Here is a 27,195-nt window from a genome sequence, read left to right on the forward strand (position 1 = left end):
TTGCTGTCCTTGCAATTGTGGGATTCCATGTAGGTGCGGTACATGCTGACATATACATTTCTCTCCAAATGCAACGCAAGCTAAAGTTTAAAACTTAAGTGTGGTGCATGTTAAGAATAACATTTCTATCTAGATGCGACGCGAGCTGAAGTTCAGAATTCCATACGAGTGTGGCACATGCTAACAGTCTCATTTCTATCTAGATGCGACGCGAGCTAAAGTTTAGTTCCCTACATGTGTGGCACTAGCATATGCATCACAAGGCAATATTTACAATCCATTTACAGTGGTCACAAGTCTTCCTAAGTATGTATTATTAAAGTCTATGGCAGTCTATGCTATGGAAGGTAAGGTAGAGTGACGGGCTGTCGATGGCGACGGCATGTCTATGGCAAGCCCCTCTCAGGAATCAAGATCAGTATACACTAACCCTGAGAGCCCTTCACCGGTGATACGCTGGCATCCAGGGAAAGGTTCCCTCAAGGCATGAGAACTACTGGACACCCTCCATATGCGAGGACTCTCAGTCAGAAAGGCCATCTAAGTGTGGTGCATGCTAACATTCATATCAAGAATTCCAGCTAAGTTTGGTACATGCTGGCATTCATATCAAGAATTCCAACTAAGTGTGGTACATGCTAACATTAACAATCTTGTCTAGATGTGACACAAGCTAAGTTGACATTAGCATAGCCCCATAGCTAGAATTCCAGAAGTTTTTTGTTTATTTGTATAGCGCTCCAGACCCAGGGGTATGTGGGCGCTCAAGGATATGGTTGCAGGCATAGGTAAAATACATTAGGTCATTTATGCAGCATTTATACAATTTACAGAAGTACAGTTAATGCAGATAGCAATCAGACAATATAATAGGTCGTGAAGGATATGAGTAGCAAGTACCCATAGATACAGAGGCTGGAGAAGCTAGTAACGGCAGAAGCAGGGTGGTGGTGAGAGTGCTAGTGTGGTATCCCAAAGGACCTGCGGACGTGTTGGTTATTTATTTAGTAGCCAGGTGATGACCTTGGTTCTGAATGGTTGAAAAGTGGGGATGGATTTGATGTCCAGTGGAATAGTGTTCCAGAGTTGGGCGGCTAGAACCGGGAAACTGGTTGCGCCGGCTCTTTTGAGGGTGTATTTAGGCACTGTCAGGAGTAGTGTGTTGGAGGATCTGGTGATTCTGGTATCAGGTTTCAGAGTGAATTTATGGGTTAGATAGGGCGGGGCAAGATGATTGAGGGCTTTGTAGGTAAGGCAGATAGTTTTTAGATTTGTTTTTTTTTTTTTTTTTTTTTGGGTGGAAAGCCATTTACATTATATTCTAGTAGCCGAGATATGTTCTCTCCTAGGAATGTTGAGAGCAGCTCGGAGTGATTATTTTGGAGGACCTGCAGTTTGTTGATTAGACTTGTTTGCCCCTACGTATAAGCCGTTGCAGTAGTCCAATTTGGACTGTATAAGTGCTCTAGCTAATGTAAGGCAGCTTGTGGTGGATAGCAGGGGTCTACAGGCTCTAATCAGCTTACCTGTGTAAGCAGTGTCTGAGGCTGTCATGCTGATTTGTTTGGAGAGGTTGGTGTTGGTGTCTAGGTAGAAACCAAGGGTTTTTACACTTTTCGTGATAGGAATAGTGTTTCCATCAATAATGAAGCTGGAATAATTGTGGCTAAGCTTCAGGATGTTGTTGGGTGATCCGACAAGGAGCAATTCAATCTTGTCATCATTCAGCCAGAGGCCATGTGTGAACATCCATGCCTGAATGATGGCGAAGACTTTATTGATCCGGCTGACGTCTGAGTTTTAGTTACCGGATAGGGTTAGTGGTATCGGGGGCTCATCTGCGTAGTTGGTGTAGGTGACACCCAGATGGTCCAGCTTGTCGAATAGAGGCTTTGTAAATATATTATACAAAGTGGGCGATACACAAGAGTCTTGTGGGACACCACAGGTGATGGGAATATGGTCGGCTCCTGCTAGCGGTGAAAAGACGTGCATGGTCCTATTATCGAGGAAGGATTGGATCCAAGTGACAGAAGAGTGGGATAAATGTGCTGCCGATGACAGGTGGTTTCAAAGTATTTTATGGTCAACCAGGTCAAAGGCAGCAGAGAGGTCTAGGAGGAGCAGGATGGCAGCCTGCCTTTATTATTGAGATCGTCGATCTGGCTTTTGAGATCAACAAGGGCTGTTTCTGTCCCGTGGTGAGGACGAAAGCCAGACTGGCGGATTCCCAATAGTTGGTTTGTCTCAAGGTAGTCTTGAATTTGTATGTAGGCCACTCGATCAAGGATTTTTAGTAAGAACGGTACGGTGGTGATAGGTCTATAATTGGTAGGTATAGACGGGTCAAGTGTTTTTTTTTTTTTTTTTAAACAATGGTAGAACCCATGATTGTTTCAGATTGCTTGGGACTGCGTTGTTAGTGAATGACAGGTTTATTAGTTTGGTAATGAAGGGGGATGGATCCCTAGCTGCGTCTTTTATGATTTGAGCGGGGCAGCTGTCCCCCTTACAGTTTGAAGGTTTCAAGGAGGCTATAATTTTTTGTACTTCTGGTATAGTCACCTTTTTTAATGTGAAGCCTGAGCTGATGGCAATGGGCGAAGGTAAGGTTGGACTAGAGGTTGAACCATGGGTGAGTTGTCATTTGTTTTAATTTTTGGTTTGGAGCCCCGTAATTTTGTTGGCAAGGGCATTCTGGATATCTGTGCACCAGGGTTTGTCCTTACTACAGGTATCTGTGGGAGGATTAAGGTTTTCTAGTTCATTTAAGATATTAAATGGCTCTTTCTTGCAGGATCCTGCCTGAGTTATCCTAGTATTGAATGAATCTCTTTTGGCACGTATGATCTCATTTTTGTCAAGGGTGGTGATATTAGTGAGGTTAGTTCTATTTTCTGGTGAGGGCATTATTTTCCAGAGTGTTTCGAGTTTACTTTTCTGTTTGAGTATTTTGAGCTCAGAGGTGTACCAAGAGTTTAGGTGACCTTTCGGTTTCCCTTTGCGCATTTTTAGTGGGGCAATGATGTTGATAGCTTTAGACATGGATTTGTTGTAAGTATTGACCAGCAGGTTCAAGTCAGCTGTGGCTGGTAGTGCGTTTAGAGTGGGGACTACCAAGGGTATTAAGGCTTCAGCTGTGATGTTACTCTTGTTCCTGCTTGGGCAGGCCGGTGCAATAAAAGGCTTTTTAGGCACTAAGTTGCTGATATTAATATCTAATGAGAGGAGGTGGTGATCCGTCCAGACAAGAGGTAGGGGGTTCTTAAGGGTAATGTTGCAGTTAAGAGCAGCTACCCAGTCGAGGGTCCTACCTTTCGAGTGAGTGCGTTGGTAACAGAGTTGTAGGAGGCCATGTTCAGCTAGTGCGGTAGCCAGGGAGGTGGCTGGGGTGTCAAGAGGGTATTTAAACCCAAGATTAAACTCCCCAAGTATGATAATTTGGGCTGAGGGTTTGGAACTTTCTGCTACTAAGGAAGTAATATCTTACTCGAATGAGCCAGGTGGGCCAGGGGGCCTGTATATTATATGCATCGCAATTGTGCTCTTCGGGGATGTTTGCAGTTTGACTGTAAGATGCTCACAAGATTTAAGTGGGGAGGAGGTGGCTAGTCTAATGTCAAGGGAGGATTTGGAGGTGGCTAGTCTAATGTCAAGGGAGGATTTAAAGATGATCGCTACACCACCTCCTCGAGCGTTAGGTCGATCTGCTCTGAGGATGGCATAGTTATTAGGGATGGCTAGCGTGGGAGAAGGTCCTGCAGCGGCATGCAGCCAGGTTTCCGTCACAGCAAGTGACACAAGCAAGTGTGGTACATGCTAACATTCACAATCCTATCTAGGTGCGATGTCAGCTCAGTTAAGAATTCCATCTCAGTGTGGCACATACTAACATTGTTACACATGTCTAAGTGTGACGCAAGGTAATCTTGATTGTTCTCTGTGTGGCACTAGTCAGCATTGGTTAGTATGCTAGTGTGTAGTGCAATGCAACATTTGCAGTTCACTCAAGACTGGATCTAGGCTGATGGTCACAAAATCTTTCTAGGTACGCAAGGTGCAGTTCTATGGCAGTTTAGGCTATGGAAGGTAATGTAGAGTGGCAAGGGCTTTCTGGAGTAGAGTGATTGCTCTACTCCCCACCCAGGCCACACTCAGTTTTGTTGGTATCTGGCTTCCTTTGCTTCCCTGCGGACACCTGCAGACACATCTTGGAGCCGCCTCTGTAGGAGCCTCCCTTTACCTTGGGGCCCTTAGCCGCAGGGGCTGCCGGGCAGAGGGCTGCCGGGCAGAGGGCTGCCCTGGGAGGGTGAATTAAGTGCAGCGATCCAGCCAGTGGTGGGTGGGTGGAGGGAGGGGAGGGAGCACGGAAGAGAAACCAAATAAGCGGCATGCACGTGTACTGGGGGCTGGGCCCTCTCCAGCATCCACAGGGCCAATGGGAGCTAAGACAATGGAGGGGGAAGCCGCGAGGCAGCTCTGGGCTCCAGCTGGATATTCCAGCGCCATGATGGTGCAGGGGGGACCGCATCCATGCGCTTACCTCTGTGCCTGGATTAGGAATGGCACGGCAGGCACGTGTGCTGGGGGGCTAAGCCCTCTCCAGCATCCACAGGGCCAATGGGAGCCAAGGAGAGGCAGGACAATGGAGGGGGAAGCTGCAAGGCTTACTGCACTCATATCTTTCTACATTCCTTCTTACCCTCTCTGGTCTTCTTCCCACTTTAGACTCCTGGTTCCTCTTTCCCACCTGTGCTCAGTCTCGCTTTTGATCTTTTAAACTCCTTGCTCCCCTCCACTGGAATGCTCTCCCACTTTCTTTGTTCCATCACTGTCTTTTCTCTTTTTCCATGGTTCTCTAAAAACACACCTACTTCAACACCTCTGAGTGATCACCCTCTGGATTTATCTGCTTACTCAATTTTATTGTACTGTTTCAATTTTTATGTTCAGCCCTTTGGTTTAAGGCACTCTATAAAAGACAAAATGCACATTACAAATGGACTTTAACAGGCAAAGATTCTTCTTGTCAATCTTAGCAATTCAACATTTTTCCCTTTCAAATTCTGAAATGTTTTGGGCTCTTGAACCAACTTCACACATCACAATATCCTAGTTATGAGTTTTGATTACAATCCGATGATGGAGAATAATCAAAAGAACTCTGTAATTGCCCCTTGCAGGCAAAGGCCTGAGTATGCCTAATTTTGAGGTGCCACTTGTGAAAAGTGTTAGGGTGGTGGGGGGGCTAAGCATGTTTGATCATAATCAATTTGTGGTAGGCATGTTTAATTTTGTCTGTTCATGAAGGCTTTCTGCTAGTTTCTTGGTTTGAAGGGAGTTGTTGGGGTTGATACCTTTTTGGTGAGGACATGCCTAGAACTGCACTATCCTCAAGTCTTTTCATAGAATGGGATAGTTGATAGTACATTGGGGCATGGAGCCAAGGCTAATGATTGCTATTTTTTTCTTTCCATCTGACTTGACCCGTCTGCAGCCTCCATTCGTGGTGACATTGGATGAAGTAGAGCTAGTGCACTTTGAGCGAGTCCAGTTCCACCTGAAGAACTTTGATATGGTCATAGTCTACAAGGACTACAGCAAGAAGGTGACCATGATCAACGCCATCCCTGTGGCCTCCCTCGACCCCATCAAGGAGTGGCTCAAGTGAGTGCCCTTTCTCTCTTGTAGTTGTGTTTTTAAGCAGACATGGAAGACCCCCAACCTATGCTGCGGATAATGGCATCTGTCAGCATTGCTTGGACTGTATACATTTTCTAATTTATTGCATCTTCTCCCAGATTACTTATTTTATGCTAATTTGCAGCATCAGCTGTTTTCAGTGAGCACTCCCCAAAGGGGGTGCACCGTGCTCCTGGTCTGCCCCTGTCAGCGCAATAATCTCCTTGGCTCTCCCAAGAGTCATCAGTTGTATGTGTTTGCATGTGTATTTCTGAAGCTTGTCGATCTGCTTAGATCACAGGCTCTGCATAGTCCAACGTCTAGTGGTAGTCGAGGTATTATAAGATTTGTTTTCGAAACTCAAACTGATGTCGACAGGGCGTGTTAGTAATACTATCACTAGTGTGACGTGTGCTGTACCCATGGTCCTTGATGTGTCGGCGGCTTTTGACGAACAAACCTCATCAACTACTTGACTGATCGACCAGATGATAGCCTACATGGGCCTCTTCGGGCTTCGGCACTTAAATTGGGGCGAGGAGGGGGGCGGTTCATCATACTGACCTGTTTAGTGAATGCATATTCTGCCATCCCCTTTCCCTTTTTCTTACCAATCTGCCTTGTAATAAATAATTACACAACTCCCTTTAAATGTTGTCCTACCTGCCACCAATAATTCCTGTAGAAGGACATAAGAGTTTGCAATGACTGTCTCCCGAAGGCTCATCCTGAAAAAGTTTGCAAATCTTGCAAACTTTTTCAACCTAAAATTCTGGAGGATCGGCGCACCAAACGCTTGGCCGCTCATGCAATGCAGGCCGAGGCCTCCATCGGTGTGGCGGAAGACTCCAGCGAGCGCAGTATCGGGGTCCTTAGTGATGCTGAAGGCGAGCATGGTTCGTCGGGCCCCCGACTCCAATAAGCAGGCCGGCGGCTCTGTGATGGAGAAGACGCCCAGCGACCAGAGCGCACTCAAGCCCAAGAACATTAAACCCATAACCCATGGCCAACTTTCGACGGTACCGTCAAATGTCGAAGCCCATGCGGTGTACATGGAAAAAGCCTAAGGTTTTTCTGTCCTCTGGGCCATCGCGTACGCTTTCGCCTCATGACAGGCCTCCAAAACCAGTCACCAAGGTCGGTTCGGACACCACACACAAAAAGGCCCTCCTTTCGCACGCCTAAAAACAGACGGCGAAAATGCATTATATTGTGATTATACGCCTGAACAGTTTAAAAGATTTTCAGGAGGATATAAAGTTTTGTGGACTTTATGGGACCGGCACCCACATCAACCTACATCCCGTAGAGATGCCTCACAGCCAGGGGCCTCAGCACACCAGCACCTTGCCAAAAAACCTTGTCTTGAGCCATAGCCTAGCAACTCTGCTCTAGGCACCCAGGCCTTGACCTACCAAGACCCCTCTCATGACGGTGTCCAGTCATTTCGTTAAAAATAAAAGATCGAATGACCATTTGGTCGAATACCAATTGGTCGGGAAAAAAAGGCCGAATTTTTTAATTTATTTATATATATTTGATTTATTTTTTTCGTTTCGATTGGTAAAAAAAAATAATAAAGAAAAAGGGGGGTTTGGGGGGAACCCCCCCATTAAAAAAAAGAAAATAGACCATTTTTTCGACCAAATGGCATTCGATCATTTGGTTTTCGACCAAATGACTGGTAACCCTAATGACATGTGCTATGATGATCCCTCAGGGTCTCAAGGGGACCTTTATAGTCGGGACCAATTCTATGGCGATGATATTTCGTAATCAAGTCGCCAGACCACCAGGACCAGCTAGTAGCAGATTCACCAATTGAAAACCAACTACAATACAATGAACTGCTTCTAAAGGCTGCCCAACACTTGAACATCGACACCTAAGAGGCACGAGGTGACAAGGACTTTGTGAAAGACATTCTGGGTGACAAAAGGTCAGCCACCCAGTTTATTCCGCTCTTGCAGTCTGTACAAAGACCCATTGTTAGGCAGAAACCTGTGCAGTTCCCTTGGGGACCACTGCATAATATTTAGGACTACAGGTGTTGGCAGTAAACCCACTTGGTAGCAGTCTGTACCACCCAGATTTACCTAATAGCTGTGGCTGAGCAGTCAGACTTCCCTCAAGAAAAGTTAGGCAGTATGCAAAGTATACACAATAGGTACTCGGATACAATAGCACAAGCAAACACTGACCAGAGCTTTGGCATCTAGGTATATAATTATTTATTTAAAAACACACTTATTGAAACACTCCAGCACTATTATTGTAAATCACTCTAAACACAATTACTATTATTATATATACACTCCTTATTCCTTATCAGACAAGTCTTAGTTAACACCACTTAGTTCCAGACAGAGGCGAGCGCTTAACTATAGATGGCACTCCAATAAGTTAACGAAAAAGGGAGGGAAAAAGACAGAATGTAGGAAAATACACCACACTAATACTTAGGAACTCTTAAGCAAGGCAGGAAAGTCAAAAGTTACTCGTGAGCCAAAGTCCGTAGGCCGGGCCCACTCTTGGAGAAAGCAGGGCACAAATGCACCCAAGATCACACAATGACAACAGGCTTAAAAAGTCTTGCAGGGAGTTCAGAAAGGTTTTAGTTAGGCTCAGAACAGTTTAGCCAAGGTGTCCCAGGCTAACCCAGGGTCGAAAGCCGGGGACTAAAGCTTCCCCGTACAGTCGGTTGCAAGCGAAGCCAGGCGGAACACGGTACCTTATGTGGAAAGGATGCTCCAGCGGGGGCAGTTGTTCCTGGCAGCGGGTGCAAGTCGCGGCGTCGTCCAGAGGAAGAGAAGATCTCGACGTGGAGGAAAGACTAAGGTCGTTGCACTGCCAGGGAAGAAACCAGCCGTAGAGTTTTGCGGTTAAAGGTACTACCCTTTAATTTGCGGTAGTGGTAAAACGTGGTATCCCGGTTGCCGGGGTGCTTGGTACAGGCAAGGCGGCCACGAGATGTTCCAGGAATCAAAAAAGGAAGCAGACTGGTTATCCCCACCAGTCGAAGGAAGAAGACTCTCCAGGCTGGAGATCTCCTCTGTCGTTGGGAAAAGTGGTGAGACGGTTCAGTAGGGCTCCACCAGTGGTGTCGTCGTAGCAGGTCAGCTCAGCTTCTCCCTCGTCAGATTCTTGGGTCCTGTGGCGACTTCTAAAGTTCCAGTCCCCAAAGCCCTGCTTTTATGCAGAAAACCCCCATTCACTCAGCCTAGCTGTCACTCAAAGATGCTAAGTGGTGACCCGGCCGGCTCACCACTTGGGCCAATCAGAACGGAGTGCGACTTGAGTTGCCTAGGCAACTCAGTCCAGGGTGCCTAAATCCCCCTCCACCCCTCCTAAGTACCCCAGACAGAGTGGCACCACTTTGTAGGGCTTCTGTGGAGAAGCCCGCCAAAAAGTGGAACAAAGGTCTCAACTTGGGTTGGAGTCACAGAAGCGAACACAAACGCCATTTTATAACCGAGTTCTGGCAAAAAATACCAACCGGAGAATTAATATTAAATAAATAAACCGGCAGTATGTTCGAGGCAATAGGAATTAAATAATTAAAAGTTGGTAGCCTCGAACATTGGGAAATCCCATAGGGATATATTTGCGGTCGAATATAAAAAGTAGTATCCACTGCCACCAGCCAAAACTCGATCGGGGGGACGGAGATGTGCCCCCTCGACTAACAGACCCTGGGGCAATCGAATTGCCCCGGCTAGTACGTCCACAATATGATGGTTTGTACTGGTTCTGTTCAGAATTTGAGACTAGTAAAGTCAATGGTGACTTTACATGCCCCTGGGAGACAGTAGTCAGTCCCACGGTATGAAGTCTATACTGGGGGGTCACTATGACACCCGTGTTACTGCACTGAGGGTGCTGTGTAACACACATCACAAAAACACATGAAGCCCTATGGAGTAAAAGACCCAATAGTCCATTAAACCCAAATAGAATCAAAGAGACACACTCAAATCATGTCCAAGAGTGAGGGTAAAAGAGTCTCACTCTTGGCAGGAGAAAAAAATAAACCCCAAAAAAATCCAGCAAAGCTGCTGGGGGACTCACTAGGTTAGGGAGAATTCTCCGTTTAGGCTGAATTTCCTAACACCCATCCAGCCCTCCCTACTTGTGCCTAGTCTCAAACGGCGGTTAATCGCACAATAGAAACACTATTCAGTCAGGCACCCACTGACCCTCTGCATATTGGGGATCAGCTTAAACCTGATTCGTTAGTGGTTACTACTACCAGAAAGAAGGCAGGCACTCCCCTGGCGTCGGCTGAGGCCTCGCCAGACAAAGAAAGTAAGAAAATCTATACTTTCGGGAGAAAAGTTGCTGCATCAGCTGCATACCAAACCAGAATTTCCAACACTATGCTTGTAGCTAGTTACAGCTGCCACAAATAGGATGACCTAGAACGCCAAGTCGAAGCTGTCCTGTTACCCCTAAAGTCCCAATTGTTAAATACTATTGCAGACGGCAAGCGGGTATCAAACTGCATCCTAAAAAATAATCTTTCTGCAGCAGACCATGCAGGACGCATCAAAGAGGGCACGCTCAACAAGCGCCACGCCTGGCTCAGCCAATCGGGGTTTAAGTTAGAAACTTGGGCCACCCTCGTAAACATGCTGGTGGAGCCTAATGTACTTTTCGGTAAAGCCGTTGAAGATGACCTTAAGAGTTCGAAGGAGGAATGTGACACTCTCAAATCCCTTGGCCAGTTAACAAGCCCTATGTACGATGGGGCTCCTCAAACTCTAGAAGGTTTCAGGGTCATGGTGCTCAACGTTCCTCTGGCTATACTGTGGGCGGACAGTCCTCTTCTTGGGGCCCATCGCAAGGACAAACTTCCTCTTCCAGTTTTCAAAGAGGAAATGAAAGGGCCAGAGGAAGAGGCAGGACCTCACCAGGGAGAGACTCCACCCCTCCCAAACAATGACACCCTGCTACAGGTCCCCTCCTATGCTACTCCAGTTGGAGGCTAAATTTCACACTTCACCCACACATGGGAGGATACAACGTCAGACAAGTGGGTGTGCATTGTGGCTGGCAGGTATTGTATCGAACTGTTATAAAAACCACCCTACCGGCCACCAAGACAGAGGAAAATGTCAACAGAAGAAAACTCATATTGTTTGGAAGAAGTAAAGGCACTGCTGGAAAAGGACACCATAGGGATAGTCTCATCAAATCAAGTAAACCAGGGTATTTATTCAATGTATTTCCTTGTGCCAAAGAAAGACCTTTCTATGCGCCCAGCACTAGAGCTGCGCCCTGCGAACAAATATGACAAACCCCCCAAATGTTTTGCATGACCACGCTCCAAGAAGTAATATGGGGGGACTAAATGGCAACATTGGATATATTTCAATGCTCTCTGTGCACAGAAAATAACTGCGTTTCAATATAGTGGGAGTTCACAAGTTCAAGGTACTGGTATCGCCTCAGGACCAAGAGTATTCACTAAGGTACTCGCAGTAGTGGCAGCACACCTGCGCAGATAATCAATCCCGGTATACCCTTATCTGGATGACTGGCTAATTACCGGGGAATCTCCTCAAATGTGCAAACCAAATACTCCAAGAATAGACCTTCTTTTCAATCTGGGCTTCTCCATCAACAAAAGGAATTCGAGCCAAGTCCCCTGCCAAATAAAACAATTTCTAGGGGTTATTCTAAAGACTAAGGAGAAGCTGCCTTTCCCCTCAAATGAGAGAGTACAGAACATGCTGTTGCAAATATCTCACTACAAGGTCGGTCGCCAGATAACTATGCAAAGCAATGTGCTTGCTCAGAATGATGGCCTCATGCATTCACTTGGTTCCAAACGCGCGACCTCCCCAATGCAGGAATGCTTAGCAAAACAATAGTCTCAGGCAAGCTGTCAGTGGGGCGGTCTAGTGGCTGTTTCGCTAACCCTGGTACAGGCTTTTCGCTGGTGGTCCAGGGACAACCTGCTAAGAGGAAAACCCTTCCACCAGCACAGGCAATCCTAACTACAGACTCCCCACTCGCCGGATCGGGGAGTCGGGGGGACCCTAACTGCCTTCACCACACAGCCCATGCCCAAAGACATATTAACTTCCTAGAACTCTTGGCAGTCATCAATGCTCTTCAGACCTTTCAGAAACATCTTACAGGTCAAACAGTACAGGTCCTCAGACAGCACCACTGCCATGTTCTACCTAAACAAACTAGGAGGCACACACTCTGTCTGTCCAAGCTATCCCAAAATATATGGCAGTGGGCACTCAAGCGGAACATGTTCCTAACCTCTCAACATGTTGCAGGGGAACTCGATACCCTGGCAGACACTCTAAGCAGATACCCTCTACCAGAAAACACAAGTGGTAACTCAACAGATATCCTAGACAGAATATTCTCACAATGGTGTTGTCCGTCCCTCCCCCCTAAATAGTGCACACGATGCACCAGAAATAAGTAACTCTAATCCTGGTTGCTCCTATATGGGCGAGACCACATTGGTTTCCACATCGCCAGTTTGAGCAGATGTGCGACCCAATGAAGCTCCCGTGCCCGTACAACATGCTAACACAAAACAAGGGAGCATCACTCCATCCGCGCCCTCAATATATGAAAGAATGTTACCTGTTGGTAAGTAACTTGTTCAACTCGGCAGAAAGAAGCCTCCATACACTTGATGTACGGAGGGCGGTCTTGTACTATATGAACAAAACTAAACCTCTAAGGAAAACAGACTAACTTAGTTTCCATAGCACCTTGAAGAGAAGGCGATCACATATCAAAGAGTGCTATCTCCATATGGATAGTCCAGTGCATACAGCTCTGCTATTCCCTATCCTAGAAAGTCTCCTCTTTCACTCCCAGGGCTCACTCTACCAGAGGTACAGGAGCTACCTTAGCTTTCATTGCATACGTCTCTCTAGACGCCATTTGCAAAGCTGCTACATGGAGTTCCACCCGTACGTTCACACAACATTACTGCATTGACACACACTCTAAAGCAGATTCACAGGTGGGACAAGCAGTCCTAAAACACCTCTGCTGCTGTACCTTCTCACCTCCTTCTCCAGATACTGCTCGCTAATCTATGCAAAGCATGTGATCTAAGCCGTTCCACAAGCTCCAGAAGGGATACATTACTCACCGTAATCGTATTTCTGGTGCTTGTGTCTGCTTAGATTCACATGTGCCACCCTTCCTCCCCTTCTGGAGTAGAAAGCGCACAAATGTTTTCTGGGTTCACACTGTTTCTGCTTAATCACAACTGTACTCAGACTACACTTCATGCAACCTCATGTCAGAAACAATAAGAGGGAGCTCGACGTGTGAAGGGCCATGGGTACAGTACACGTCACACTGGGGATAGCATTGCTTACACAACCTGTTGACGTGCTTTTTCGAGTTTCGAAAACAAATCTTGTAATAAATACTCTGCGACACCACTAGATGTACTATGCAGAGCATGTAAATCCAAGCAGATCCAAGCACCAGAAACACGATTGCGGTGAGTAATGTATCCCATATCCGCCTTGTGACCTTGGTTCATATTTTCTGTGCGCTTTGCACACTGTTTCAGAACGTTAATTTGTTTTCTCCTACAAGAAAAGGGTTAGCTACCCCATGCCTGTAATAGCAAAGACTGTGTTTCCAACCTTGTAAGGACTGTGATTCCAACATATCAATGACATGGCTCCATTGGCTGTGTCTGGTATCTAAAAGCTGATGACAACTGTATGGAGTGTTTTTCAAAGTCTCTACCTGAGGTAGGACTCAGAAGCCAACATGGGGCAACAGGGTTCTCATTCTCTTGATGGTAGCACAGGTGAGCGATCCGGATGTACTAAGGAAGAGGGAGCTGCTGTTAAGTAGTGTAGTTAACACTGGCAAAGCTGATAAAAGGCTCCCCACAGGTAAGTAAAACAATAGTCTAATGCATTACACTAAGGCACACCTTATGCAGTTCAAGGTAAGTAAAAAAATGTGCTGTACAGTTTGGCAACCATCTATGGGTTGCTCGCTACATTAGTATTTTACACAGATATCAGACTATATACTGTAATTGCTAAATTGGGAAAGGTTGTTAAAGAATCAATACATAGGTGTTAGTGTAGCTAGCTCACAAAGTCCAAACCCTTTTTATCAAGAGTGGCTCTGTTTCTAGGTGTCCAAAAGGTTCTTCAAAGTCACAGGCGAGTAGCATTTTCAGAGGCCACCCTGATAGGCAGTGCAGGTCAAAGAAAGCAGCAATTTTGTAGTCAAAAGTAATATTGGGAATGTTATTTAAGTCACTTGAGTCACAATGTAGGATTGGTAGGGAGAAGATACCAGCCCTATGCCCTGGCCACCACCTATTTGGGTCAGCCCTTGACAGCGCCAAGTTAAGTAGGACTTTGCACCCAATTCTTAACTAATGGGGTTCGGATCGTCTCAAGAGATCTAAAGGATCTGAGCCCCAGGGGGCCCCAAAGAGGTAGTCAACCCCTCGCCCTCTCACTACTCCCCAAATGATCAGGAAGCACTAAGGAAGAATTCTCACTGTGACTTTATTTGCTGTCATCGGATCGTGTTTTCGAGGACGTTCACTAACTGGTGTCTTCGAGTTATGCAGAGTAACCAGAATGGCTGAGAGCACCCTAGATCAGCCCCACAATATAGCAGAAGCCCTCAAGCCTGTCTTGGACTGCCACAAACAGGGTGAGCATGCTCTTGGCAGCTCAGCAATTGGACTTTGGGTTCCTGGCAGTCTCCTTTTCATTAAGGTCAGTACAGGAGGGTTCCAATGTTGCAGCAAAGTATGCAGGAGGCCCACAAAGATTCCAGCACCCAAGCTGAATACAAGTCCTTGCAGCGGAGTTCAGGAGATGAATGATGAGCAACAAGTGTTATTTATTTATTGGATGTTTTTATGGCACCTATACACAAGTGTTTCCAGGTGCCACAGTCGTACTAGCACTTTTGACATTGTAACTGCGAGTGTAGATAAAAAGAGCAAGGGAGGTGTACAGTTAGGGGGGGGGGGGGCAGGGGTAGAGGGGAGGGGGTGAAGAGCAGGAGTGGGGTGCCTAGGGGGCAGAGCAAGTTCTAGGGTAACAATCGAGGACAAGTGCAGGGGAAGTGGGAAAGGGAGAAGTGCAAAGGAGGGTTGGCCCAGAAGCAGGATAGTCCGGGAGGGGTGCCTGAGGGCAAGTGCTTGGGGAGGGGTCAGTTCGGGGTGTGGGGGTGGGGGGGGTTGAGAAGGCCTGGCCCCTTTAAGACTTATAAGGGACCAGTCGCAGCAGCAGAGGGAAGATTAGCACAGGAGGAGGGAAAAAAATGAGTCTTGAGAAGTTTCTGGAACTTCTGGAGGATCCGGCTCCAGTCTGAGGCGGACAGGGAGGCTCCTGCTGAAGAAGGGAATCTACCTTCCACTCTCTGCTTGGAGAAGCGTCTGACCTGCAGAGAGTTGGAGCTAGAGGACTGAATAACTCTAGCAGGGAGGCATTTAGGGAGAGAAACCTGGATGTATTGAGGTCGCAGGCACCAGACAGCCTTGTGGGTGATGCAAAGGGTCTTGAATTTGATCCTTGCCGTCGCCAAGAGCCAGTGGAGAGATTTTAGGGCTGGAGAGATGTGGTCTCTGGGCTTGAGGCCAAGGATAAGTCTTGCAGCCCTGTTCTGGATAAGTTGAAGAGGGCAAAAGGAAAAAATATGCCGATTGAGGAAGAGGCTGTTGCAGTAGTCAAGCCTAGAGAGAACCAACGCTTTGAAGACTTTGAGCTTCTGGGGGAAGGTGAGGAAAGGGATGATGCCTCTGAGGAGGTGGAGATGAAAGTTGGACTTCTTGGCAAGGTCTGTGATGTACGGAGAGAAGGAGGGAGAGGAGTCAAAGATGACCCCAAGGTTTTTTGCCTTGGGGGAGGGGGGGGGGAGAGGGGGAGGGGATATAAGAAGGGTGGCCAGAAAGTGGGCGGTGGGGGGGGGGGAATAAGGGTGCAGATGTCCCAATGAGAGAAGGATCTTGGTCTAACAGGCATTAAGGCAGAGATTGTTAGCAGAGCTCCACGCCTGCATAGTGGTTAGGCAGTCTGGTATGAGAGAGGAAGGGGAGGGACACAGTGTACTCACTGCACTCCATGGGAAGATAGCTTGTGCTAGTGCTATGAATGAATTTCTTTTGTTACTTTAATTATTTTGTTTGGTGCTCCATAGATTTCTATGGGACACACTTTCTTTGTTGCTTTGAATCCTGTCCTGACTTTATGGAGTTAAGCAACGTCTTTTCTGATGCTTGTGAATCTGCTTAGAATCACGTGCTGTGCATATAGTCCAACATCTAGTGGTAACTGCAGAGTATTGCATCTGGTCTTTCGAGGAGCGGAGGGGGAAGTCGACATGGGCGTGTCTGTAACACTATCCCTCACGCGTCCAGCTCCCTCAAATTGTTTTTTCCCGCCCAGCTAGCTGGTCGCCTTATGCAGAGCTCTTACAAATTCCTAAATTATATTCTTTCCCGACCTCTAGTCGTTTATAAATTATTCGTCCCGGTTAGGGAGAATTCTCATAAATGTGCTAATTCCCTCTACCTTGGAGCCCTCCAGCTCTTTTGGTAAACTTTGGGACTTCATAGGCATCCTCTTTTCATTTGTCACAAAGCACCCTCAGTGCAGTGACACAGGGGAAGCCTTTTAGGCTGTCCCAAGGTTTCAATACCTCCTCTGGGATAAACTGTTTCCCAGCGAAAGTAAAGTTAAATTGACTTTACTGGTCTTTTTAAATTCCTGGACCCAGCACACCCTATCTTACAATAGTGCTGGAGGGGTTACCTAGTATCCGCTATTTCGAGGGGATTGGGTCCTTCAACGTATTCCATATCTTTGACAGTAATCACCACAGCTGTGCTGCTTCGGAAAATTGTCTGCGTCAATGACGTTGATGCGCCGTCCCCGAGGACCTCCTCCGACGGCCGACGTCACCCGATGTGATAAGTAGGACGCACAACGCCCGTAGCCTCAGTTCCGTTTTTTCTGCGAACGTGTTCGCTTTGTGAATCTCGGTACGCCTCGACTCTTTGGAGTTCTGTTATATTCTTCTCGGTTCTTGAACCTGTTCGGTTTTTGTGAAAAGCCTGTTCGTAACGATGTCTACCTCGTCTTCAACCCCGTGTCCGGGCTTCAAGAAATGCGGGGACTGTGGGTCCAAGATGTCGGTAACAGACTCGCACGACGCCTGCCTCTGGTGCCTCGGGGAGGCCCACGACACGGACGACTGTATCGACTGTCAGTCGCTCGCGGCCAAGGCCTTGTGGGAGCGCAAGAAGTTGTCGGTAGGTAGGGTGTTTAAGCCCCGGAAGTCGAGGTCTACGGGGCTTTCGACGGATGATTCGAGAGGCGACTCTCCGTGTCATTGTCGGAGGTCCAGTGGGTCTCCTTCCAGGAGTCGGTCTCGCCACTTCTCTGCCTTTTCAAGGCATTCCCGGAAGCGCCGGCATCGGTCGCATTCCCCGTCCTCTTCCGAGGACTCCGCCTGTCGGCGGGTCGCTTATCCCACCATGCAAGCGACACCGGAGGAATGGGCTTCCTTCGGGAAGAAGATGTTAGCAATTCTCAAATCGCAGGGCACAGGTCCGTCCGCGCCCCTGAGTGGGGTCGGTCGAGAGACACCGCTCGCACACCTTCGGGCTTGGGTGGTCGGCACGGTTCGTGCGAGAGGTACCGCTCGGACAAGGGTAACGGTTCTCGCCATGCCCGTTCCAGGTCCCAGTCCTCGATGCGCTCGAGACCGCGTGATCCTGTGCAGTCTTCGAGGAAGATGTCGACGCCTGTGGCGCAGAGGTCGTCGATGACCTCTCTCGAGGCTCCGCCTTTCGAGGCGGTGGTGTGGGAGGGGCCCCGTGGTACCGGGGTAGCCCCTAGAAAGGCTCTGGCTAAGATCAGGCATAGCTTTGGTCCCCAGGTGTCTTCCTCTCACCGCCTGGAGTACATTTCAGAGGGTGATGAGGGCTCTGATGAGGGCTTGGTTCCGGTGCCGGGTGAGCTTCTCTCGGGCCATAGCCAATTTGATGACCTGAGGCAGTCACTGCATGATGCCAGTGGACTGGACACCTCTCTGGAGGTGGAGTTTTGTAGGCCTGAGCCTGGCACTCATGCCGATTCTTTGTACAGGCGCCTTATGTCCCGGGTCACCGAGTACTTGGGATGGTCGGCTCCCCCAGGGGAGTTTGTTCAGGTTGATCTCACGGACATCCTCGATCTTGGTTCCCCCACTGACCCGGTACTGCCGTTTCATATGGCTCTGCAGAGAAGGGTGGCAGCGACTTGGACTGCTCCGGAGAGTCTCCCGGCAGTGGGCAAGTCTTTGTCGCGAAAATACCGTCCAGCCATTAGCGACCCCTGCTACTGTCCAGGCACCCCACTCCGGAGAGTTTGGTGGTGCAGGCGGCTACGGCCCCGGCAAAGCAGGCGTTGTATCCTACCATCCCTCCGGATAGGGACGACAAACGTTTTGATGGCTGGGCGAAGAAAATGTTTTCTTCAGGGGGTATGGCGCTTCAGGCGGCCAACTCCGTATGTGCCTTGTCTCGTTTCACACACACTCGAACTGTGTTGCATTAGCGGCTGAAGATATTCCCGAAGGGGACAAACGGGATGGTTTCCTTGCTATGGTTCCGGTTGGCAAGGATGCCATGTGTGAGGCCGTTCAGTCGGGTTTGGACATGGCAGATTGTAATACGCAGGTTTGCGTGGTTGCGGAAGTCAGGGTCCGCTCTTGATGTGCAGTCCCGGCTCCTCAACATGCCCTTTGACGGTGAACATCTTTTTGGCAGTAAGGCTGACGAGCGCCTTGAGAGGTTGCAGACCTCCAAAGCTGCAGCAAAGTCGTTGTGCGCTGCAGTTTGACAACCTCCGCCTTTTTGTCCTGGGGGACAACAATGGAGGGGAGGTTCCTTTCGCTATTACTCGTCCTTCAGTAAAGCGAAAGGAGCGGTCAGTCATAGAGGCCACCGTAAGAGTGCCAGAGGTGGAAAATAGGGTACTCGAGGTGCCAAGGCCGCTCTGGCAGTTACCTCTTTGCCCTCAGGCAACGCCACAGCCGCTACCACTCAGTCATGAGGCCAGGTCCCATGTTTCACCGGTTGGGGGAAGGCTGGTGCAGCATCTTGAGTGGCATGCCATTACTTCAGGTGTGTGGGTTCTGGAGATCATAACCCACGGCTACTGTCTTCCCTTTCGGCAGAGGCCTCACGACAATCCACCTGGGAACCTCTCTTTGAAGAGTCCGGATCCGCTCCTTGCGCAGGAAATTCAAGCCCTGCTAGAGAAAGGTGCCATAGAACTGGTGCCTATAGTGGATAGGAACAAGGGATGGTATTCCCCTTATTTTTTGATTTCAAAGAAAGACGGGGGGGATTGAGACCCATCATGGACTTGTGCGGTTTGAACAAACTCCTCAAGAAGGACAAGTTCAAGATGGTTACTCTCTCTCAAGTCCTCCAGGCCCTTCAACTTCAGGACTGGTTGGTGACCTCAAGGACGCTTACTTCCATGTGCTGATCCATCCCAAGCACAAGAAGTCCCAGAGGTTTGCGGTTGGCGACTCGCGCTTTCAGTTTTGGGTCCTGCCGTGCGGATTGACCGCCGCCCCGAGGGTTTTCACCAAGCTCATGGTGGTGGTGGTGGCAGCGCATCTCAGGAAAGGGGGGATTCACGTCTACCCCTACCTGGACGATTGGTTGATCAGGGGGAGCTCTCCCGAGCAAGTCCTGCTTCATCTATCCGTCACCTGCCACTCCCTTCACAAGCTGGGCTTCTCCCTCAATTGAAAGAAGTCCCATTTGACGCCAACACAGCGGCTCCAGTACATCGGAGCAGTGCTCGACACATCCCTGGGGCTGTGTTTTCCTCTCCAGGTGAGGGCTCTTCACATTCAGCAGATGGTGCACAAGTTTCAACTTGCCCAGACTCTCCCAGCGTTCGAGTTCTTGAGACTGCTCGGCCTCATGGCATCCTGCATTCTTCTGATGCCAGAGGCCAGGTTGCGGATGAGATCTTTGCAATGGGCATCAAGCTCCAGTGGTCTCAGTCCTCCGGCAGGATGTCGGACCCTGTTCAGGTGCTGCCCTCAGTCACCCAGGACCTTCTGTGGTGGGCCGTCGAAGGCAATCTGATGAAGGGGGGGCCCCATTTTGGCTGCACTGGCCGGAGGTGACGATTATGACGGACGCATCCCTCACGGGATGGGGAGCTCATGCCAACGAGTTGATTCAGCGGTCGTTGGTCTCCGTCGAAGTCAAGACTCCATATCAATCTGTTGGAGCTGAGGGCCGTCAGGCTAGCCCTGAAGGCTTTTCTGCCGACTGTGCGAGGAAAGAGGGTCCTGATTCTAACGGATAACACAGTGGCCATGCACTACCTCAACAAAGGGGTGGCGGGGGGCAGGGTCACTTCCTCTGTGCAGGGAGGCGATGCAGCTTCAGTTCTGGGCCATCCAGCAAGAAGTTTTGTTCTCGGCTGTTCATCCGGCCGGAGACGACAACGAGACGGCGGACGCTCTGAGCAGGCAGAGCACGATCTCTCACGAGTGGGAGCTGGCTCAGGAGATTCTCCTGGAGATCTTCGCCCTTTGGGGGACCCCTCAAGTGGATCTCTTCGCCTCCAGTGTCAACCGGAAGTGCGAAAGGTTCTGCTTGCTGGAATTTCCTCCAAAAGGAGCCTTAGACGAGTTAGTGGTGGAGTGGTCATTCCCACTGCTGTAGGCGTTTCCTCCAGTCCCCGTCATCCCGCAAGTACTGCGGAGGTTAGAGGTTTGGTTCCCCGATGATCCTCATTGCTCCGGCGTGGGCCCGGAGGACGTGGTACCAGGACCTTCTCGACTTGTCCATCTGCCCTCCACGTCGCCTTCCCTACCGAGACGATCTGCTCTCACGGGAGGGGGGTCAGGTTCTCCATCCAGAGGTCAGATCCCTCAACCTTCACGCTTGGCTTCTGAAAGGTTGAGGTATAAGGATTGGGACCTCCCTGAAGACGTGTTGGCGGTGGTGCTCTCGGCCAGACGGCCGGCAACAAAGTCTCTGTACCGTTGGCGTAAATTCTGCAACTGGTGCAGAGTTAAGAATGTGGATCCTTTTGAATGTGACATTCCCATGGTTCTGTCTTTTTTGCTTTCTTTGGCCCGCAGGGGCTTGCAAGTGGGTACCATTAAAGGTTACCTGGCGACGCTGTCCATATTTAAGCACTCGTCTGAAGAATGTTCCTATTTTAAGATTCCTTTAATTTCTCAGTTTTTTGAAAGGGCTTACTAATGTGTTCCCTCCGTCACCTTTTCTGGTGCCAGGTTGGGATTTGAATCTTGCTCTTAAGTTTCTTATGGGTGCTCCGTTTGAACCTTTGCATTCTTGCCCTTTGAGACTGTTCACTCTGAAAACTGTTTTTGTTTGCGGTTACTTCTGCTCGCAGAGTGACTTACAGGCACTTTCAGTTAAGCCACCCTTCACTGTGTTTCATAAGGACAGGGTTGTCCTTCGAGTTCGTCCTTTCTTCCGAAGGTGGTTTCGGAATTTCATTTGGGCCAGAAGGTTGTTCTTCCGGCATTCCATCCTCCTCCACATCCTGGTAAGGAAGAGGAGAGGCTCCATAGGCTTGATCCTAGGAGAGCGTTGAGCTTTTATATTTCACACATCCCGGGTCAGAGTGGACGATCAACTCTTCATTGGTTACGCTGGAAAGCGTTTGGGACAAGCTGTGACGAAACAGACTGTCCCGTTGTATTATTTTGGCTATCTCCGAGTGTTACCGCTTGGCAGGTAAGGACCCACCGGCTGGCTTGCGGGCCCATTCTACCAGGGGTATGGCTGCATCTACTGCCCTGCAGAGGGGTGTTCCTATTCGTAACATCTGTGATGCATCCACCTGGGCTTCTCTACATACTTTGCTACGTCACTACTCCCTCAATTCCATCCGAGGACAGGATCTGGCCTTTGGCAAGGCAGTCCTTTATTCCGCAATTTGATTGGGCATGCTAAATTTGTGTTCTAAATTATTTCCCCACCTCCTTGCTTTGGTACTGCTTTGGGAGTCTGTCAAAGGTATGGAATACGTCGGAGGACCCAATCCCCTCGAAGAACAAGTTACTCTCTTACCTGGTAACGTTCTTTCGATGGGATGGTCCGACGACGTATTCCATATTGCTCCCTCCCTACCTTCCCCGCTGCAGAATTTCTTATGCGATTGCAGCTTACGTTTCCGCAAGGCATTGTGTGTCTGATTGGCAGAAGACTGGTGTCACACGTTCTGGGGGAAAAAACTACAACTGAGGCTACGGGCGTCGTGGGTCCTACTTATCACATCGGGTGACGTCAGCCGTCGGAGGTCGTCCTCGGGGATAGCGCATCGACGCAGACGCCGAACATTTTCCAAAGCAGCACAGCTCTGGTGATTACTGTCAAAGATATGGAATACGTTGTCGGACCATCCCATCGAAAGAACGTTACCAGGTAAGAGTAACTTGTTCATCTAGAAACTCCTGTATCAGTCCAATGCGACCCTTTCCTCTCGAAATGGCTGGTCGCAGTGATTTTACAATAAACCACCATGATTTTTCCTGACTGCGAACAGCGGTAGCGTTAATCTCGGGAGCCATGTTTTTCAAGATGGCATCTGGGCCTCCTTTGTTTAAACGGGTCCCGGTCGTCTTTTTTTCGTGATTTCTTTTTGGAAAGGTCTTTCTAGAGTGTCTCTGCACGCCAAACCAGGTTTGGTCCCTTTGTTCCTACGCCTTTGGTGGGCTTCAGGACTGAAGACCGCCTCTGGCACCTGAGTGTCTGGGGTGGGCAGGAAGTGAGGGAGGCGCCCGAAATTCCCTGTGCTTGGTCTCCTAGGAGACCCAAATGCACTCTGCCGTGGTTGGCTGGCTGACTGTCCGGCAAGGACAGCCACCCTGCTTAGTGAGTTGCAGCTAGGCTGGTATGAATGGGGGAAAACTGTTTAAAAGGCAAGTCTCTTGGCTTGGAAGGCAGTCGACCACTGGAACGAAAGAAGCGAACACTAGCTAGAAGAGGACGGCTGCTGCAACTCCTGGACCGTTGGTTTGCCCGGTGAAGCCCTGCTGCAGGTCCAAATTGCCAATTTAATCTTGACAGAGAAGCCCTTCAAAGACGACTTCTTCCTTTGAGTTGGTGGGACCAGTCAACTCGTAAGCTACCTGGATACCATTCTCAGAGCTGGTTGTATTTTCCTCAGAGTGCTGCAGGAAACTGAATAGCCAGGGAGAAGGACACCAGTTTGTGTGCTTGACGACGGCTGCCGGAATCAAAAGTTTGCCAGTTTCCCAGCTTTTTGACCAGTCCCCGTGCAGTGCAGGAGTCCCCCTACGTCCTCCCTCTTATCCCCATGACTGAGGCTCAGGAACAGCGAGATCTGCAGGAACTGCCGGGAACAGAAGTCCTCAGCTGCATCTTTTTCTTCAATCTAAGGTACTGTGAAAACCCAACCAAGAGAACTTGCCTCTCACTGTGAAAGTGCGTGAAACTTTGGCAACTTGCAGGCCTAGTCAGCTTGTGAACCGACATATAAAGCTTTCTTCTATTAACTACTTCTGAGAACCGTGGCAAAGACTTTTCCGTTTACCTACCAGAACCATTTTACTTATATAAGACTCTAGCCCGTTGACTCCTCCTCTGGTGAACTCCAACTATATGCACTGTTTGAGTAACTCTATTATTTGTTTTATTAACTTATGCCTTTTGGCTCCTACTTCAAATGCTCTGAATGCCATTTTGCTCCTCCTTCAAAATAGTTTATATGCCTCAGAACCTGATAGTGTGAAGGACTGTAGTATATTTTGGTGTGATATTGATTGCCTCCTTTTGGTGAATGTTTTCTGACTGTGTAATAAATTAATAAGTGTATTACCAAGAAACCTTGAATATAAGAGTCTATTTGAATACTTGTGATTGTAGACCTCTGTGTAACCTCATTACAAGCTCACATTCCCTTTTGAGATAATCCTGGCTGCTCAGCTCGCTACCACAAACTGTGTGGTACAGATTTAAAACAAAGGTTGGTTTTGCTTACATCTGTAGTCATAGTTGTGTGTAGTGGTCCCAGAGGGTACTGCATACAAACTTTCAACTATTACTTCTCAACCACCGCCGGAGACAGCGGAAGAGCAGACTTTGCTGGCGGGTGCTCCGGTCGACTTCGTGGCCGGGCCTTCTGGCCGACCTATTCATTAGGAAGAGTGCGGTCTGGGGGTCTTTCTCAAGAATGTTTTTCCTTCTCCCCTCTTTGCCCCTGGGAGCATGCGCTCACCTGACTCGGCCCACCGGCGCCACTCCTCAGTCCCCTTTACCGCGTCAACGGAAACAGGCCGATTTCACCAGTACTCCTGGGTTTGGCTTCGGCCATGTAATACCACGTGCTCTTCCCCGGACATTCTATCTTTCTTTTTTCTTTTAGATACTTGGTCCTCCGACTCCACGCTCCTCTCGGGGGGCATGTCGATTTCAGTGGGCTTCAGCAGGTGTCCAGCCTACGAGGGGCTCTTCCCCACTTCAGACCCTGCTGCCTTGGCTCCGAACCCGGCTGGGAGGGTTGTTCCGCGTGCGACGCCCTGACTCCCCAGGCACTGAAGAACAAGCTAGCTAGGTAGAGGGGAACTCTTCCAGAAGTCACCTCTGGAGGACCTGAAGGACTTTGTCAAACATTGCTCGAGGCCAAAGGCAAGGCCTCTATTCACCATCGCACCCCGCAAGGGCGACTCCTTTCCAAGGAAGCGCCCGACTGGGAGGAACCTCCTGGGTTATAGCACCAGCACACGCACCGAGGCTAGTCCAGCTCACGGCCGAGGGGTCTCCGGATCCTTCCGGTATCATTGCTGAGGCACCGCAAGGTTCTTTTACTGGGGTTACTCCCGAGGGGCAACGCCCTAGCACCGGCATCATGTCCGAGGGGGCGCCTTTACACAGCACTATCGGCAGCTCTGCCGAGGCCAACACACCTTCCAGGCCCCGGCCTGAGGTGCGGGATAGGCCTTATTTTCCAACACCAAGCATCTTAGATGGGGCTGGTTCCAGCAAGCCAGGCACCACAACTTGGGCACGTGTCACGCTGCTCGACCAAATGGCCCTTGTGCCAGACAAGCTGGCTGCTCGTCCGATAACTCCTCTGGCAGAGCTGGTGGAGGAACGAGTCACACGGTGGGACTGTTGTCAACCAGGTACGTGGCCTACATCTTATCCATCAGCAACGCAAAGCAGGTTCCCCTTGCAACCCAGGCAGAGTGTGCCCCGGCCCCAGCAGCCCATAGCCCAAACATTTTGCCTTTTCACCCTTGTCTTTTTTTTGTTCTTTTTAAATCTTTTAGGTGGCCAGATGGACTTATCCTGAAGTCACCCTGCCATTACTTCCCTTTAGACCTTATATAAGGTATATGGTATTGGGTGGTCCCAGGGGGGCCTCTCTGGCACCCTATTTCTGCCCTATGGTGATTGTGTCCCTATAGTTTGGTTTTGGGGAATAGGTCGGTTGCGGCTGTGCTTTAATTTTTGCTTCACCAATGTTGCAAACCATTTTACCACATAGGTAGGCCAATGCACCTTTTTGGTAGCCATTGGGGAACCAATGCCTGTGTTTAAAAAAAAAAAAAAAAAAATCATCCTGCTTGTGGCCATTTTGCTTTCTTTGGATTTCCTTTTTTAAAAAAAATAGTTTGCATACAAGCTTTTTACATTATATCCATCATTTAAAATTGCAAACCAATTTCGTCATTTCATTATGCCTTCTCATATAAACATGAAAACTTAATTCCACATTCAGAGGTTTGCCATTTTCGCTATCTATAGTGTTGTGGTTTTTCTGCGAATTCATGGTAACGTGTTTTATGTCCAAGGCGCATAGATTATTCATTTTTTTTTTTATTTTTTTTTTGTCCTTTTACCATTCTATTATTCCAGAATTGAATTATCCTGTAGGTCAGGTTTTTGTTATTGCTTAAAATGATCTGTGCCAATCTTTCTTTAGGACTATGTTGCATTCTTTCAGGAGGGAGCATTCCTCCAAACAGTTTCCTTTGATCACAAAGTGCTGGGCATTCCATTATGATGTGGTATATAGATTCAACTTGATCCAATTGTTGGCAGAATCGACAATTTATCTCTTCAGCTGGTATTTGTTTGGTTTTGGCAAGATTCTCGAGTAGGGAGAAAGTTGAGCTGAAGTTGTCAAAGTGTCTCATTTGGCGGTTTGGAAAAAGTGCCAACTATTGTGGCTGGTCATTTAGATCTGACTTCTATTTCAGAGTTTATGGTCATTTGGTACTGTACTTGCTCTTGTATTTTAATCCAATTGTTTTGTTGGAATCTTTTTTTGACCTCTAATGGTCTGTTTAGCAATGTTTCAATTGATAGATCATTGTTTAACATTTGTTGGCATGCCTCTTTCCAGGTGTTTAGAGCGTGGTCATTCGATGTATGTTTACTTAATGGCTTAATTGCTGGAATGTCTTCTTCTGCAATGACCTTTCTAAAAAGGTCTAGCTACTTCTTATTCATGATTGTTTCAATTGATTGTATTGCCAATTGGTGGCGGATCCTGGGTATTGGATAGGCTGTTGGCAGTGATAGTATCTTTCGCCAGAAAATCCCTATGGCGTTGCTTCCATAAGTTAATATGACAACCACTTTCTGCCTGTAGAATCAGATTATGGGTTTCATTGAGTATTGGCCATATTTCTTATGCACTATCAGTCCTTGCCGGGCAAGTGATCGAGCTTTGTTCTTCAGATGTTCAAACCAATCAGCTTCAATATCTGATTGGTTAATCAAGATGCCAAGGTACTGGGTTGTTTTTACTTTACTCCTGCGTCCCGTCCCCTTTCCTCCATACTTTTGGGACATTCTGTCCAGTGGGAGGCAACCAGAGCACTTTTGAAAAAAGCATCAAATTGAAAAATGTGTCCTTCTCTTTTTACGTGAGGTACTGCACATGGCCGTAACCCTGCCCTCCTGAGCTCTGCCCCGCGCATCGCCCTCCAGTCCTTTTCTCTGCGCGGTCGGGGCTGGACGCACTTGCATCACTGGAAATACATTTTTCTTCTTTCCGTTGTCCTACTCTCCTGCTCCGGTTCTGCAGTTGCGTAGTCCTCAGTCTATGCCAGATCATTTGCGATTTGCCTCTTGTTCCTCTGGCGAACGTCGCTTCGCTAGGGCGGATCCCCAATATCTCTGTTTGGAGTGTCTGGGGCCGGATGGCTGTTGGGACTCTTGGTTCTACTGCGACTCCCTTTCGGTCCGGGCACTTCAACGTCATCTTTGTCGGTGTGAGGTGGTCTTCCAGCGCTTACTTCCACTGCTTACTTCCACTGCATTTTCAAGTCTTCAGCAGAAGAGACGCCCGGTAATCCTTACTTTTTAGGGCACCCCGGCCGGGGGGATTCCTTCCGGGGTCCTCCAGGTCCGGGAGGGGCTTCAACAGCTCTGCTACCAGGGTTTCCCCCGAGGTACCTCGCAGGCCTAATAGGTGTACCAGGGGTTTTCTCAGAAGGTTCCCCCGA

General features: G+C 48.6%; 1 protein-coding gene across 2 annotated transcripts in view; it reads left to right on the forward strand.

Moving 5' to 3' along the window:
- SUPT16H (SPT16 homolog, facilitates chromatin remodeling subunit) overlaps window positions 1-27,195 on the forward strand; it is a 979,449-nt gene that overhangs the window by 869,188 nt on the left and 83,066 nt on the right. For both annotated transcript variants that reach the window (XM_069642728.1, XM_069642729.1), the window contains exon 22: window positions 5,498-5,667. In XM_069642728.1, the coding sequence (XP_069498829.1) occupies window positions 5,498-5,667 (170 nt within the window). The remainder of the gene's footprint in view (window positions 1-5,497; window positions 5,668-27,195) is intronic.

The sequence above is a fragment of the Ambystoma mexicanum genome, unplaced genomic scaffold, assembly GCF_040938575.1.
Source record: "Ambystoma mexicanum isolate Mex_15411 unplaced genomic scaffold, UKY_AmexF1_1 Mex_scaf45, whole genome shotgun sequence".
Lineage (NCBI taxonomy): Eukaryota > Metazoa > Chordata > Amphibia > Caudata > Ambystomatidae > Ambystoma > Ambystoma mexicanum.